The sequence below is a fragment of the Terrapene carolina genome, unplaced genomic scaffold (genome assembly GCF_002925995.2).
Source record: "Terrapene carolina triunguis isolate 2854851 unplaced genomic scaffold, T_m_triunguis-2.0 Scaffold406, whole genome shotgun sequence".
Classification (NCBI taxonomy): Eukaryota; Metazoa; Chordata; order Testudines; family Emydidae; genus Terrapene; species Terrapene triunguis.
The window spans coordinates 522,524-539,315 of NW_020664757.1; the positions used below are offsets into that span (position 1 = coordinate 522,524).

At 43.8% G+C, this 16,792-nt stretch overlaps 1 protein-coding gene across 3 annotated transcripts in view; it reads left to right on the forward strand.

Moving 5' to 3' along the window:
• LCLAT1 (lysocardiolipin acyltransferase 1) overlaps positions 1-13,219 on the forward strand; it is a 192,963-nt gene extending 179,744 nt beyond the window's left edge. Inside the window, exon 5 of one of the 3 annotated variants that reach the window (XM_029912985.1) lies at positions 9,007-13,219. In XM_029912985.1, coding sequence (XP_029768845.1) covers positions 9,007-9,509 — 503 coding nt within the window. In that variant the 3' untranslated portion in view covers positions 9,510-13,219. The remainder of the gene's footprint in view (positions 1-9,006) is intronic. The other 2 variants (XM_026658188.1, XM_026658189.1) reach the window with 2 other exon arrangements.
• Positions 13,220-16,792: the final 3,573 nt, after the last annotated feature.

Consider the following 16,792-nt stretch of genomic DNA (forward strand, 5'->3'; position numbering starts at 1 on the left):
TTATATAGCAAACCTTTTACTTTGCAATGACCAGCTCGGTGTTGTTCACTTACAAGTATTGCAAAAAATGCCCTTCATGGTAACCTGAGTCACATCTGAAGAACTCCTGTCGGTGTTCCAGCTCCCACTTGAACCTCATACCACACATAATAGGTCCATGGAATCATTCTCCAATATGTCTGCATGGTTTCTGGATTGTGTTATCTTTTGAGGGTCCCTCCCTAAGAGCTGAATGTTGCTTTAAGCAGTTCACAATACTTATACTGGCTCTGTGTTGTTCTCTGGATAAACACGTTTGAGAGAAGTTTAAAATATTTAAAATCCTGACTCGCTCTCCATGCTAAAAAAACCTCCCTAGAAGTCGGGCTGACATTATTTAACACAGAGATTTAAATGTAATATCATTCCAGCTGAGAGAAGTTTGTTTTGAGTCTAGTAAGAGGCCCTTGGGTATAAGGATTGAGAAGAGAGAGATTTGAATAGAGCATCTGGAATAATGAAAGAAAAAAATGCCTTTTTCTCTCTCTCTCATAAAAACACTTTTTTAAAAAATAGAGCAAGCGAAGTTTTACTGCTGATGCTGTAACTTTGGCCACGAGCCCAGTCGGAATTACTTGTGCCACCTTTACCAACTTATGACTATAAAGCCTAAAGCTACTGGCTTTGCATTGCAATTATTTTAAGAGAAATGTCACACGCTGGTCAATCCTGGCATATGAACAACTTTAAGTGGAGCACCAATATATCTCAAAGAAATATTTATAGAAAGAAATGGAGAACTAGGCTTTCAGGATGTTTTGCAGCTTAGTAACTGTTAAGTAGCTGGAGACTAAGATACATATTACTCAACTGTTTTGGCTTTATTAGCTGTGTAGGAATGATGATGAACAAGCTTTCATAATCAATTAGCATCTCTGTGCTGCAGTTTCTATCCCAATGCACTGAGAACAGCATCACTCACTGGTAATAAGGAGTCTCATTCCCATTATTGTCTTAGAGCGATATTTCTCAAACTGGGGATCCCGGCCCAAATGAAGGTTGCAAGGCTATTGTAGGGGAGTCGCAGTATTGCTACCCTTACTTCTGCACTGCTTTCAGAGCTGGGCGGACGAAGAGCGGTGGCTGCTGGCCGGGCACCCAGCTCTGAAGGCAGCACTGCCACCAGCAGTTGCACAGAAGTAAGGGTGGCATGTGATAGGGGAGGGGGATCATCACAGCCTGAAATATTTTCAAAGGGGAGCCCAGCAAAAAAGAGTTTGAGAATCCTTGTCTTAGAGGGCTCTAAAAGCTGCCAAAATTGATGTGTCCTTATCAGCTGAAATACCCGTCCATCAACTTTTACTCTCACTTTCGTGGTTATCTTAATTTAGAGTGTTGTTAAAATTAGGTTTCAAATGTGAAACACCTATTTGGTTCCCTCTGGTTCTCCCCCCCCCACCCTCCATAATAGTATTCATAGCCACATAAAAGTAAAGAAGGATCTTCAGAAGTTAATAAATGCCAGTTTTCTCAAGCCTGCCTCATTAGGCACAGACAACTAGTCTGAGCTACAAACAAGTACTCATGCCTTATTCAATTATTGTCTCATTGGAAACAGTCTTAGTGGTAATTAGAGCAACATGACTCTTAAGCCGCATTATGGCTCGCACTTGAAATGTGCGAAAGCAGGTGCCGTAAGAAGGGATTTAAATTCAGTGGGGGAAAATACTACCTGCTGCCTGACTAACCTAGTTACGTGCCCCATAGTAACAGTAAGCTGCAGTTCGATGCAGTTCCCATCAATGACATTCTGCTAATGCCCCACTTACGAGGCCACTCTGCAATCCTCCCAAACTAATAGAAATGTGGGCCATTCTCTAGAATGATATGCTAAGGTATTGGATGTAACATGCATGAAGTGAAACAAAGCCCAGTAATCTAAAACTTCTCCATGTTTCCTTTCCTGTACTCAGCCCTACTACCGTTCTCCGCCTGGGGCGTGTCCTGCCATCTTGAAAAATTAATTCTGATGAGCTAGAGCTTAGTTCTGTCCTTTGTACATAGTCTCCTCTCCCCTTTCTGGTTGCTCCCATCGGTCATTCCTTATTTGCCCACTGTAGTCCCTTCTTAGCTGCTTCTAGCATACGACTTGTCCCCATCGTATCTTGAGCCTTGTCCATTTCTGGTTGCCCTGCAGCTCTCCCGTACCCCACTCTGTCCACTGTCACCTTCCTTCTTTTGTTGGCTGACAGGTAATTTCCATTCATTCTGAGCCTTATGCTGTTAGTAAGGTTCCACCCTGCACGTAGGATGAGCCTGCATTGGGGGGGAAGACAGAGGCAACAATAAGGAAATGGTTGCAGTGAAAGTGTGCTGAGCTGGGTGCCCTGCTCAAAAATTAGCTGCCCCAGACAGGGCCGGTGCAAGGAAGTTTCACACCCTAGGCAAAACTTCCACCTTGCACCCCAGCCCTGCAGCAGCTCCCCACCCTCCACCCCCTGCCCTGAGGTGTCCCCCCCGTGGAGCCGTGCGGCAGCTCCCCACCCCAGCTCACCTCTGCTCCGCCTCCTCCCCGAGCACGCCGCCCCTGCTCTAATTCTCCGCCCCTGCTTTAATTCTCCTCCCCTCCCAGGCTTGTGGCGCCAAACAGCTGATTGGCGCTGGGAGGTGGGAGAAGTGGAGCGGCGACCATGCACTCGGGGAGGGGGCGTAGGAACGATGTAAAAAAAAAATTGGGGGCACTGCTTTTTGGCGCCCCCTAATCTTGGCGCCCTAGGCAACCGCCTAGTTTGCCTTAATGGTAGCACCGGCCCTGGCCCCAGATGCCGTCATTAAAGGAGCTTCACCCCCTCCGAAGGATGTTTCTAGTTTCTGGGATTTACTTTATCTGTTGCAGTAAAATTTGAAAGCAGGTTCATTCAGATAGCACTTGGCTGTGATAGTGTTGCCCTTTTCATGTTAATAGATGTCACTGATGAATCAGTGGAAAACATTCAGAACCTTTTTGTTAAAGTATGCAATGTAGATCCAGCAGCTTACTGCAAATAATAGTAGGAGAAGGCACGCTCCTTTCAATAGCTATTAAATAATTGGCTGGAAATTATCATCGCCACATGCTTGCCCTGCCAGAGAATTAAAACCTCCGAGACAAGGGACACGTTTAGAAGGCTCTAATCCTTCTGCATATTAAATCATATATGTCTGTATTTCCTATATCTGATATGTTTCTATGCTTTTTGGTATGCTGAGCCTGTCTTTGAAGTGCCAGAGTCCTTTCTTCTGAAGTAGTCTAGTAGTTCAAACATGTGGCTGGGAGTCAGGAAACCTGTGTTCTGGCCTGAGTCACTGGGTAAGTCTTTTAGCCATTCTTTGCCTCAGTTTCCCCTCTGCATCATAGGTAAACGTTACTGATCCCATCTGTATATAATACTTTGAGATCTGCACTATATAATTAATGTACAGAACCAAAAGCATGCTAGGCACTTTGAAGTATAGATAAGACCTGGTCTCTGCTCTGAAGGTTTCTGTCTAATGTCAGACATGATGCAACAAAGCAGGTGGGGAATTTAACAAAATAGTAGTGAAGAGTTTTGTAAGAACAACAGAATGAGCATCAGCAATATTACATGAATATTCAGCAAAGGCTAGTACACAGCATGATGCAATAAATAAAACTAGATGTCACAATGTGTGTGGAATATTATCTATTATTTGTGTAGTATCTTGATTGTTAAAAACATCTGCATCATGCCATCTAGAAAGGGTGATAATGGCAAACTGATTGCTCAGCAGACACATGGTGGAAGTGATGGGGGGGGGTGGAAAGCTGTTGTGTCTTCAGTTAGATGGTATCTCTTCCTTGGTATAGTACAGGGGTCGGTAACCTGCGGCACGCATACCAAAGGTGGCACGTGAGCTGATTTTTAGTGACACTCTGCTGTCAGCCGGGGTCCTGGCCGTCAGCCCCGCTCAGCCCGCTGCCAGCCTGGATGGATGGAACCCTGGGCCGGCAGTGGGCTGAGCAGGACCGGTGGCCAGGACCCTGGCTGGCAGGGGCCAGCGGATGGAACCCTAGACTGGCAGCGGGCAGAGCGGCTCAGCCCGCTGCCGGTCTGGGGTGCCGTCTGCCACCCACGCTGCCGGACTGGGGTTCCGCCTGCTGGCCCCTGTAAATGTAAAATGTATTACTGGCACGTGAAACATTAAATTACAGTAAATAAATGAAGACTTGGCACACCACTTCTCAACTGGTATAGTATTTGCCTGTTAAGGGTTTTGCTGGGTCCATTCCTAAGTTGGATTCGCATTGAGCAGTGGTGTTCAAGCACTCTTGCCTTAAGGCCTTTCCTCTGATACAGATCTAGTCATAGTTATTGCACCCACGAACAGCCCTTCATCTTTTTAGTTTCTAACTCAACCTATTCTGCTCTGAGACAACCAACAAAATAAAAGCAGCAACACCCAATAAATTACAGTGCTGGCAGAACTTAACTTTAATGTCACGTCGAGTGCACTGGGCACCTATTTTTAGATCAGTTCTAGACTAGCCAAGTTTGCTTTATCAAATCTAAAAAGAATGTTGTCTGGTATGAAGCAGCAGGGTGAGAGGATATATGGAATAGTGCATTGTTCTAAAAATTAGTATTAATGCACAGGTACAGCAGTAAAACTCATCTTAATAACATTTGTCCAAGCAAGCGGATTGATTTGATTAGACATAGTAATCAAAGGGCTGGGTCCTTTTGTCAATGCCCCCCTTTAATTGCTAATCCACAATTGCTTTTAAAAGTGCATTCAAATGCTTAGCTATACCCAGTGTAACCAAAGCTTTGTTTATCTCCCAGGTTTGTACTTTGTTGTTGGGTCAGGGCCGGCCCACAACATTTTGGCACCTGAGGCGGGGAGCTCAAATGACGCCCCCATGCCCCCTCGCTTGGGCCAAAACTTTGAAAGGTCTCAATTCTGCCTTCTTCCTGTTCTACTCCTCTCATGGTACTGCTCTGCTACCTACCCCAATAAAGGAGAACTAATAACTTAATATACCTTGTTCAAAAATTTTAAGTAACACTTAACTTTCAAACGCCTGAACAGCAAATGTAACTTTTCTTCTCTGCATAGTAAACACTGGCATTTCTTGTCTGCATAGTAAACACTGGCATTTTTATCTGTTTGAATAATCTAAGTGGTGCTTTCCGTGCCTTCTTGGTTGCAAAGATTTGAACTGCTTCCTGAAGGTCCACAGTCTGGGCCAGCTCATGCTCTATTGAGATGGTTGCAAGGCCGACCAGCCTCTCCTGTGCCATTTTGGAGCATAGATGTGTTTTTATTAACTTCAGCTTGGAGAAGCTGCGTTCTCCAATGGCAACTATTACAGGAGGTGTTAGAAGTATGCGCAGAGCAACAAAAGCATTTGGAAAGAGGGTGGTTATCTTATTTGTGCACATATATTCCAGAACAGCCTTTAGAGTTGATCCTGCTGAAATGTATCTTGAAAGGGCGCATGTCATCATGTGTCAACACTGTCTCTAGTGCCCTGCATTGCTGGTGTAGGTCTTCTTCAAGTATAGTGAGGAGTTTTGGAATATCATACAACATCCCAAATATACTGCTGTTTTCCTTGAGCTGCATGAAATGTTCTTCGACTGACTGTATTGCACAATCTAGCACTTGGTTAAAGAATTCAACTTTGAATTGTTGTTCCGGGTCCCTTATGGGATTATCCCGTGCCTCGTAATCAAAATGTCGTCTTCAGTGACTCTTGTATTCTTGAATGGGTGGGAAAATAGCTTCAGTGTGAAGTTCCTCTGCCAACTTCTGTGCAGAACGTTCTTCAGAACGTTTTGAAATCCCTCATCTGACCGGTAAGACTGTAGGTATGACTTTGCTTTGTCCAGTTGTTCCATTGCTCCAGATATATCAAGGTCAACACCTTGGAGTTTCTTGCTTACAACATTTATTTCAAACAGTATGTCATGCCACAACACTAAGCCACACAGAAATTTGAAGTTATGTATGTTTCTGGTGATTCCATTTCCCTCTGCCACTGTTCTCCCATGAACAGTTCCTGTCATAGTATTATCCTCCATAATGGCAACTATGGCATCATCTATCTTCCCAATTTGGTGTTTGATAGGCTTTATCGCCTCCACTCGACTTTCCCATCATGTGGCACTCAGTGGTTTCAGTGTCAGAGAGGATGTTCCCAGATGTTGCTTCAAAATTTGCCATCGATGAGTTGATGCAGAAAAAAATACATACATGCTTTGAATTACATAAAAAAATTCAGCAGCCTCACTAGAAGCTGATGCTGCATCACTGACCACCAAGTTCAATGAATGACAACTGCATGGGACAAAAAAAGCTTGAGGGTTTAACTCTCGGATCCGTGTCTGCACTCCTCTGTTCTTTCCTCTCATGTGGGCACTATCGTAGCCCTGACCTCTCGTGTCAGCTATCGCAATTCCCATATCTTCCAGCTTTTTAAGAAGCACATTTGTCATACCAGCTCCTGTAGTATCATCAATGTCAATAAAATTCTAGAAAATGCTCTCTGACAGTCACCATTGCAGGGACATTTTCACTAGGTTCTGTTACAAAACGCACCATTCAAGTCATTTGTTCCGTACGGCTGATGTCAGGTGTGCAGTCCAAAATAACAGAGTAATATCTTGCTGTCTCCAGATCTGCCACAATTTTCTGTTTGACTTTTGTTGCCAGTAACTGTGTGATCTCATTTTGAATTGTTATTCCAAGGTAGTGGTGTGTGTACATTTCTTGGGTGGTGACTCTTCTTAGATGCTCCTGGAGTACAGCATCAAACTCAGCCATCAGCTCCACAATTTTAAGGAAGTTTCTATTGTTTGGCACATACAGCTGATCTGAAGTGCTACGCAGTGCTAGGTTTTGGGTAGCAAGCATTCTCACAATGACAGTGAGCCTTTTCAGAACATTTTGCCAGTAAAGAGACTCTAATGCAATCTTCTCTTGATGCTGATCATCTATGGTGGCCTTTAACCTTAGTCTCATCTCAAGCTCTTTCCACCTATGGAATGCTCTCAGGTGATTTGCTGCCTTCTCATGGCATGCCAGATTTCTAGCCAGATTTTTCCAGTCTTTTGTTCCTGTAGAACCCAATGTGGCTGGAACATTAGACTGGAAGAGTTTGCAACAAAAACAGTATGCAGCATTCTGGGTTTTTGAGTACATAAGCCATGGCCTCTCCACTTTGTCACCATTAGGGATTTCCCGCCAGTAATGTGTTGGATGGAAACTTCTATTTTCATTGTCTTTGGGGAACATGAGGTTTTTCACTTGCTGTGGCCAATGCAGTACAAGGAAGTCCCTCAGGCTACTGCTCAAGTGGGTCCACAGTCCTGGATCATCTAGACTTAAGGAACTAAACTCAGCAGCAGCTGTTTCTTGCGCCTCCACCACACTCTTCTCTGATCTGCACTTTTCTTCAGGAATGTGCATGGTTACATCCATTTGAGATGGAGATATGGATGCTGCAGTAGCTGCCAGGTCACCTGCACTCTGACTGACTGGAAGATCAGGCATCTCCTCACCACTCACATCCTCGCTGGGGCCGGAAGGCTCACCGTGAACATTTGTGTCTATGTATCTCAGGAGAGTTCCTTCCTGCTTAGATAGAAAAGCTTCCTTCCTTTCTTTCTTTTTCTGAATGCTGCTCCAGAGGGGAGTTTTCTTCTTTCACTCATGACTGCTGTTCTGTGCCAGCTACAGTGGCTCTCAACACTCAATTGAAGGGGACAAATAAGCAGGCTGGTAGCAGGGCCTGAGTGAGGGAAGATATCAGCATCTTAAGGGCCTAACTGGCTCCTACTACTTCAGTTGACCACCTGTTCTCCTCAAGTGGGTTCAGAGAAGCAGCAGGAAACAGGAAGCTCCTTGAGAAGCTGGTGTTAATCAGTCCAGGCTCCTGGGGGTGCTAGAGAGGTACATAAGAGGCTCCCCCTCCTCTCTCTCCCTGCAGCTCCTGCTGCTTTGTTATTCCCGCTCACCTTTTCTCCTGCCTGCCTGTTGTCTCTTGTGCCCTCCTTCCTCCAGCACAGCACTCCACCATCTCTGTGCATCTAGAGCAGAGAGAATACATATGCACCAGCAGCAGACACAATTTTATATACTCTGGCTCCTAGCAGCGCCCTCCCTCCTCCTCATAGTCTGGCACCTGAGGCGGCCGCCTCAGTTCGCCTCATGGTAAGGCCAGCCCTGTGTTGGGTTCTCAAGATCTGGAATGCCATGAAGAGTCCTCAGTCTCTAGCAAAGGCCATTTCTAGCTGGCACTCAGAGCACTGACTATTTACGTTTAAAGGGGCTGTGTTAATTGCAGTACGGTACCTGCAAAGCTGTCCCCCATCCTCTAAATGCAGTAAAGGGACTCCTGATTTAATAAACTTCTGATCATTTTTCTGCTGTATATTTGTATGTGCTCCCCTCCCCCCAAGACCGGCAATAAATTAGGATTGTACTTGTACTGCTCTGAGTCAAACTTTAAACTGGATTCTTTTGCAATCATTATAGTTATTGTACAATGTGTTACAGTTGTTAGGTCAAAGATAATTTCAGTTTACAATGTAGTGATGAATGTTCTTCAAAAGTATGTGACCACAGAAAAAAACAGTGAATTGAACCCTATTTTGACTTGAAAAAGATCAGGCATGTGTATCCTAATCTCTCATTGAAATAAGACTTTATCCTTTTACCTATTCTGTTTTAGAATCCTGGATTAGTATTTCTTCTAGTGAATGTTATTTTGTCCCTACAGGTTTTTGCTGTAATCCAGAGACAGAAAAAATAGAATGATGATTAGGAAATATTGACCTGCTACCCTTAAAATATTATATTTATATAAGTAGAATACTCTGTACTTGCTAATGAATCTTTGTGAATTCTACCATGATTTTGAGTTTTCAATTGTACTATGAAGCTCTAATCAGTGGCAATTGTCATAGAAACTGTCCATTGCAGTGTCTATATTTATCTTGTTCTCAAAAATGTTTCTTGTAGGTAATAACCTTGATGCTATTCATGACATAACTGTGGCATACCCTCAAAACATTCCACAAACAGAGAAGCACCTTCTGAATGGAAACTTCCCAAAGGAGATACATTTTCATGTCCATAGGTATCCAGTACAGACTCTGCCAACTTCCAGGGAAGAGCTGCAGCTCTGGTGCCAGAAGCGTTGGGAAGAGAAAGAAGAGAGACTCCAGTTGTTCTACGAAGGTGAAAAGTACTTTGATGTAACAGGGCGAAGCATAATTCCACCTTGTAAATCTGAGCTCAGGGTCCTAGTGGTTAAATGCATCTCGCTTCTGTACTGGACATTGTTCACACTAGCTATGTTTGTGTTGCTGTACTTGTACAGCTTTGTGCGATGGTATTGTGTGACTGCGGTTGTCATTTTTGTTGTGCAACAAAAAATATTTGGTGGGTTGGAAATAATTGAACTTGCACGTCACCGATATTTTAATAAACAACAGAATGGATATGGAAGGAAAACAGAATAACAAGTCTAGTGCTGTTATGGGAGAGGGAGGTAAAGGATGTTTTTGAGACTTACCACAGACTTTGTAAACAGGGAAGCGTTTTTGCATGAGAATTGTCTTTTTTTTAACTACCGCCATTATTTGTTAAAGACATTTTGCACTTATTCTGTGAAAAAGACATTCTAGTTACTGCTATGTGTGAAAATGATAGTTTTTATCTTTGAATGTAATTTCTATATTGCTCTTGCAAGCAGCTAGCAACTGCAGCGTACTGTAGCTATGAAACAACTTGCTGGATTATTTAACAATCATTAGGATGTTAATAAATGTGAGGTACACTGAACTTTTTAAAACTGCAGATCCAAACTGGTCAGCTAAGGGAGACAGATCTGTGATTCCCGTACAATCGTGTTGGCCTAAACTAAGCACCAGACTTGCTCATTTAACGACTAACACGTGTGCACACGAGCAGTCCTAACATGTTCACATTATTTTAAACCCTGTTCCCCTACACTTCCCCAAACATGACTGAGCATACTGCTACCCAACCTAGCTGAAGAAGTGAGAAACTAGATGGGGATTCTAACTTGGGCATCTCATGTTGTGGTGCAGGTAGGGCCCTCCACTCTGCCCCACTCTGACTCTAAATTGATTTTTTGCAAGACCTACATTTCTAGGTTTTGCTCCCTCAATGTGCTGTACGGCTGTCACCTGTGTAATAGCCCTTACCTGTGGGAGACTTGCACATATTGTAGTACTTAGAGCTGGTCCTTCTGCTGAAGCAAAACCAGCTGGGGGCATGTTGTATTTGCTAAACAGCTGGCAGATGTTAACAATTTCTCCCTATAGAAGAAACCTGTCTGAAAACAATACATATTTTTTGGAGAAGGTGAGAGGTCTTTTATTTGAAGCTGCTACTCTGGCTTTTAAAATGTTTCCCTAGTCGTTTTAATCTTTAATGTTTACAGTCGGAAGACTGCTTTTTTCTGTATGCACATCAGTGTGACCCTCTAAAATTCAGCCAGGGCCACAGTTGGTTATCTATAGTTATATGACAAGAGAAGTGTCTCAGCCTATCACAGAACAGGACAATAAAGCTACACTATTTCTCTTCCCAAACACAATATCCTTCTTAACTACCCACTCATGTCATTCCTCTTCTACTCAGGCCACTCCTCTGCACAATCTTTCACTGGTTAGACTCTCCCATAGAAAATTTATCCAAGGTCCTCTCCTTTTATGCGGCATTGGTGGAAAGTCAGAGAAATCAAAGGTTTTAGGCCTTTCAAACCTTTACAAGGTAGCAGATGCTGGATTTTTCTGATGGGGCTGGTTCCTTGTCACATAATAGGAACAACATTCATGGCAGCGAAGTATATGGAATAAACAATTCCAGCACTTAAATTCCTCCGCTTGGCTTTGGCGGTCAACCTCAAAACAGTGCATTGCTTTGTATATTCCAGTGCCACAGAATACCCCTTACTTACTAAACACTTTCTTCTCGCTGCACAAAGGACGTCTGAAAATGCTTGTGCTATATCAAGGTAGTCTGGCTCACTATGTGGAGTTATTACTTTGAAATTTAGACATCTGCAATGAAGAGTTTGTCATGTACAAAACTGAACCACTCAAATACTGGTTCATCATTGCAGACAAATCATTTTTCTTTTAAATCTCAATACTAGGCATGTTCTTCAGTGCATTTGAATCTAGGGCCACTGTTGGATGAAATTGCCTACCTATATTTAACTGTCCCTTCCAAGGTGACAGCTGTTTTTAATCCCTGCTCATAGCGACTAATTAGTTATTATGCACAAGTACTTGAAACCATCTGTTTTACTCCATGAATTTTTTTAAATTTTTTTCTTTTCTAAAAATGGCTTCTAATTGAGGCTTAAGTCTCGTAACAAACTTCCTCTTGTTATATTTAGAAATGCATGAATAAATAGCTTGATGGCTGGCATTGCACTGTCATGAATGCAGCAGCAAAGGACGGTCTTTCTGCCCTGGGGGGGATGTTTTGAATGCAGTTCTACTCTAGCAAAAATATGTTGCTGTTTACATTTACATCCCATCATTTTCTTTAAGATAACACTCAATTTTGGTTCAACTCCCTGCACTTCCAGCTATCTCACATCCTGCAGTGGGGAAAAAAAGACTTTTTTGTCTAATTTAAAGGCTTTTTACCTGTCCGAGACTTGGACTTTTCATTCACGCCTGTAATAACAATGATTGCCTGCTCCTAGAGCCGTAACGTAGATCCCAAGTGAGGATTGCAGAGCGCAGACTTCACATCACTAACACACAGACCGGCTGCATTCCTTTCTGCCCTTACATGACCTTTGGGATGTCATAAAGTGAATCCGAAACCTAAACTGGAGTCTTGTTCGCTCACATTTCTACTACATTTTTTAAGTCTATTTTGTTACAGAGTTAGTATTTTGAACAGTGGCCTTTAAAGGGACACTATACATCCCATTGAGGCCAAATTTGAAATATACCCTTACTGTGGGAACCATCCTCCAAATTGTAACTTGAATTACTCTCTCTTTTGTGTATTCACCATTGTGTCTTTTTTTTTTTAATGAAGAGCCACAAGTTTAGTGGCCTGGTAAATACTACATGTTAGGATTGCCTGACCCAACAACACAGAGCTGCACAAGTTAAGTAAAAACCCCACTTCTCACAAGCAGAGTTGACCTCACTTCTGAGGCTGATGTACAAAGGTGGAGATTAACCAAAAAGCCACATCTATTTCCAGATCAATTAGAGACATAAGAAGGAAAAATTGTTTGGAGCCCAGGTAATAAAAAAGGAGAAAGTTGGTGGGAGGCAGGAGACACCTTGCTCAATAGATCTAATCAGAAAATGGGGAAAACTCTTTGGGAAAATGTTCATTTTCCCCTTCTTATTGAAAATTCACTTTTACCTGGCCATCTTCCAAGAGACGTTTTTTCATTCCGCCTTGTTTGTTTAGTTGAAACTCCACACACACAAAGTGCTAGACCGCTCTCTTTTTAACATCTCTTTCCTTTGAAATGTTTTCATTCCTGCTGGATTGGAAGGCTCTGGTGCTCTGGGAATCAAACACACTGATCTTTCAAGGGAAGCATATTGGCAGCAAGAGACCTCTCACTTCATTAGCACAATTTCTCAGAGCTACTGTTCTCTTTCCTCCCAATAGCTATGCCCTGGTGCGTTTTATAGTCACTCTACTGGGTTAACATGTCTGTTAGATCACACATTTCTTGAGATAAATGATGTGCTTAACTTGCCTTTAAGGGTGCTGTTCATTTTCCTTATTCAAATGTTTCCTTATCAGAATTGTGGGTCTGTTTCTCTTTGCTCAGACAGAAGGTTGAACTGCTCAGTCTGTGTTTGTCACCCAGCTCGTTCATCAGACTGAGACTGATCTTTTTTGCGTTGAATGTTAGTAACACAGGAACCATACGTGGGTCTGTAAGGTGTTGTGTTGATCATACTAAATGTTGTCTGTAGTTCTGTGCACTACACCAATCTCAGATGTTTCCAAAAAGGAATCTGTGTTTTTATAGCTTCATTTTATAAGTGCGTTGTATGAAAACAAACACTGGGATACAACAAATCTACAGAATAGCCTTAGTTTTCAAAGTCCACCGATACGTTAGAATGTTTTAGCCATGTATCTGTTACTTTCTGTACAGCAACAATAAAGACTTAGCACATTTACATGTTTCATTTAATTGTTTTCTGAGGTGTAATATCAGTTCTATCAGGTGAAAGTATTCCACATACATCTCTAAGGGACAAACTTTCTCTCCAGTCCTGCAGCCTTTTATTAACGGAGAGTGATTGCTATTAAGGGCTTCAGTCAATAGGGTATGGCTGTTGAGATATTTCAGGGGTCGGCAACGTTCAGCACGCGGCTCGCCAGGGTAAGCACCCTAGCGGGCCGGGCCAGTTTATTTACCTGCTGACGCAGCAGGTTCGGCCGATCGCGGCCCCCACTCGCCGCGGTTCGCCGTCCCGGGCCAATGAGGGGCAGCGGGAAGCCGCGGCCAGCACATCCCTCGGCCCGTGCCGCTTCCCGCCGCCTCCATTGGCCCGGGACGGCGAACCGCGGCGAGTGGGGGCCGCGATCGGCCGAACCTGCCGCGTCAGCAGGTAAATAAACTGGCCCGGCCCGCTAGGGTGCTTACCCTGGCGAGCCGCGTGCCGAACGTTGCCGACCCCTGCAATATTTCATTATATACCTTCTGCGGCGTGAGGGAGACCCTGGTGCACGTGTATCTGGAGTGCGCCAGGTTGCAGCCCCTATTCCGAAGAGACATGATCTCACCTAAGGTCTTCCTTTTAACTTGTTTGTGAAAACCCAACACAAAAGAATACACAGCATCCCACAAGCACAGATCCAATTTTTGAGTTTTGTTCCCAGGACTGAGACACCAACACAGCTAGGAAACAGCTGTGGGCTGGAAGAACATGCTGGGTATCGGCATACAGATCTCGTTTCAGACGTATCCTATGCATGAAACTTCAATATGTTTTCACTGTGGGATGTTAAAAAGGTCTGTCTTCTTGTTACCAGTAGCATCAGGGACAAAAAATAAGTCTGACAAAAGGTTCTAAAATTATTAAAAATCCATTTTTAATTCATTTTAACTCATAATTAATTTACCTGTAAAGTCTCAGAAAACTAATTCAGTACCCAAAGAGTAAGTGCTTGAGGAGGATACACTGTGTTCTTTGTATGAAACAAAGGGGTTGAATCTCTGTGTCAAGAGCAAAACTCATTCTTAGCCGCAGCCATGACTGGCAATTCCACACTAGAGGAGTCCTGCCCCCTCAAGTAGCCATATACCAGATTGAAAATGGAAAGAACGGGGACCCTCCTAGTTATTTTAAAAACAGGTATAAAATCGAATGACTTGTGACTTTTTGACAGGTTCAGAGCATTCAAATAACACAAAGCAATTGCTGCTACACCGTTGACCGGGTTGTCACCTCTGAAAAGATATTGCTACCTCCCTTTCAGCCTAGATTCAGTTTCAAGTAGCATCTTGGATGCTGTAGGTCATCTGCTTCACATGACATTCAAGAAAACAGATGTAGCCCGGGGGTCCCGCTTTCCACAGCCCCAAACGCTTCTTATTGTTAAAATTCCTTGCGGCCATCCCAGTAGTAGATGAGCCCTTCAATCCCCAGGAGCGTCAGCTCTGACTGAAACTGGTTAGCTCAGACATGCTTCCCAGATGAATTTTTAGATGTTGGTCTCTGCACACAGGAGTTGGTTGCTTCCCGACGAGGGAGGAAAAAATTGGTTCCTATTAGTTGCCCAACCACAGGTATGTGCAAGAGTCTGCAGCCAGCTGGCAGCTAAACTCCTACAAAGGTGACAGCGGGCCTCCACATCCATCTCGAACTCGGTTGGAAAGATTGCCTAGATTGTCAGGCCGAACAAGCCACTGAGACTGACAATTGCCCTGTATTCTAAGTATCGCCAATGGGGCTCCGGTAACATTTCTTTTAGTTAAACAAAAAACTTTGCCACAGCATTAAATATGAACAAGGAAACTAACCTTTTCCTTGACTTATTGCAAGGGAATAGGGCATGAGCCAGACACTCTCTTACCTGTTCTTTTCATGCCTCACTGCTAGCTCAGAATTGTTCCCTATAGTTCATTCCCATGTGCTTTGCATTCTTGTTTTACATGGTCCACAACTTCCCTTGGGAGACTATTCCACAGCCTCATTGATTTCACCATTAGGAAACTTTTACTAATAATCAGCCTAAATTTTCCTTTTTAAAAAAATGTAATCCTGGCCCTACTTTGTAATTCTTATACTATGCCAAGAGAGTCTTCTCTCACCTTTGGTCAAGTAGCTGCCGACTGTTATGTTTCTGCTTAGTCAAACTATACATATAGAGGGCTCAGTGCTACTGTTCTTGAAATCTCTGTCAAAACTCCCAGTGACTTCAGTAGGAGTTGGACCAGGTCCTTAATTTTTACATATATTTCCTCATAAGTCAATCTTTCCAGCCTCTACATGTTGCTTTTTTTCTCGGTATCCTCCACTGTGTCTCTCTCTATCAGGTACTGAGGTTCCCAGAACGGTGTGCAATATTCTAAAAGCATCCTCACCAGAACCAGTGAGAGAGGGACAATCTGACGCCCCCAGGATGTGCTACCTCTGCATGGGAGTTGGGGACAGGTGCTAGCAGGCCTGGCACTCCTACAACAAGGATTGCTCACCAACACAGCATGAGTCGGTGAATGCATTTTCTTCCATTCCTGCCCCGAACCCTGCCCAAGTGTGTATCAGGTTAGTGGGAGCAGATCCTGGGCTGGAGGGAAGTGAAAACATGTGGAGACCAGTGCTGAGTACAACATTTCTGGCGGCCAGAACCAGTGGGCCTGAGTTTCCATCTCACCTTGTCTGTTAGTGGGGAGGGCAAGAGAAAGCTTCCCCTGGTCTGCAAGAAGAACTAACCCCCTGGTCCTTTAGAGGGAAGGACCAGGCAGGACAAAAGCTCCCCACTGCCCTGGCTCCCGCTCCCCATCCCCTAGCCATCAAAGGGAGACAAAAGCTGCTTTGCTCCATTGTGTCTCCATGGACAAGGATCCAGGGGGAGGAAGAGAGAAGGTGGATGGAGCAGGGAGTGAAATGCATTGTGGGGTTAGAAGGAGAAAGCATGAGTGACGCTACCTGCCATGTTCCTCAGTGACTGGACTCTGGAATAACACCCCGAATGATTTTGTTGCCCTTACTTGCCTGCAGTGGTCCCTCCCCTTAAGTCACTTTCCCTGCAGATCAGCCAGCAAGAGGAATGCTTGATGATGAGCAAAAAATACTCTGCTAGTTAGAAAAATGATTAATACGATGAAATAAACAGATTAATAGTTAGAGCTGCTGAAAAAGCAAAGTATGGGGAGGAGGTGAATGAAGTAATCAGTTGCAGGGGAAGACGAAAGGATTCTAATTCTGCGTCTGGCCTTCACCTTGTCTGCGGTTTTGCTGCTTCTTTTTCAGCCCCAAATTTCATTGGCCTCTTGAGAGGCAGAGGGGTCTAGTAGACTGGGCACACACCTGGAGGCCAAAAACCTCCCAAATTCTAATCCTAGTTCTGCAATCAACTGTGTGACCTTGGACAAGTCACTTGGACCCTGCTTCAACAGCACACTTAAGCATGTGCTTTAATGTTTTGCTGCACAGGGCTGGACTTTAACATGTGCTTAAAGTTAAGCACCTGCTGATCTGCCTTGCTTAATTGAGGCCTTAATTGCTCTGCCTCAGTTCCACCATCCTTAAAATGGGGACAAAAC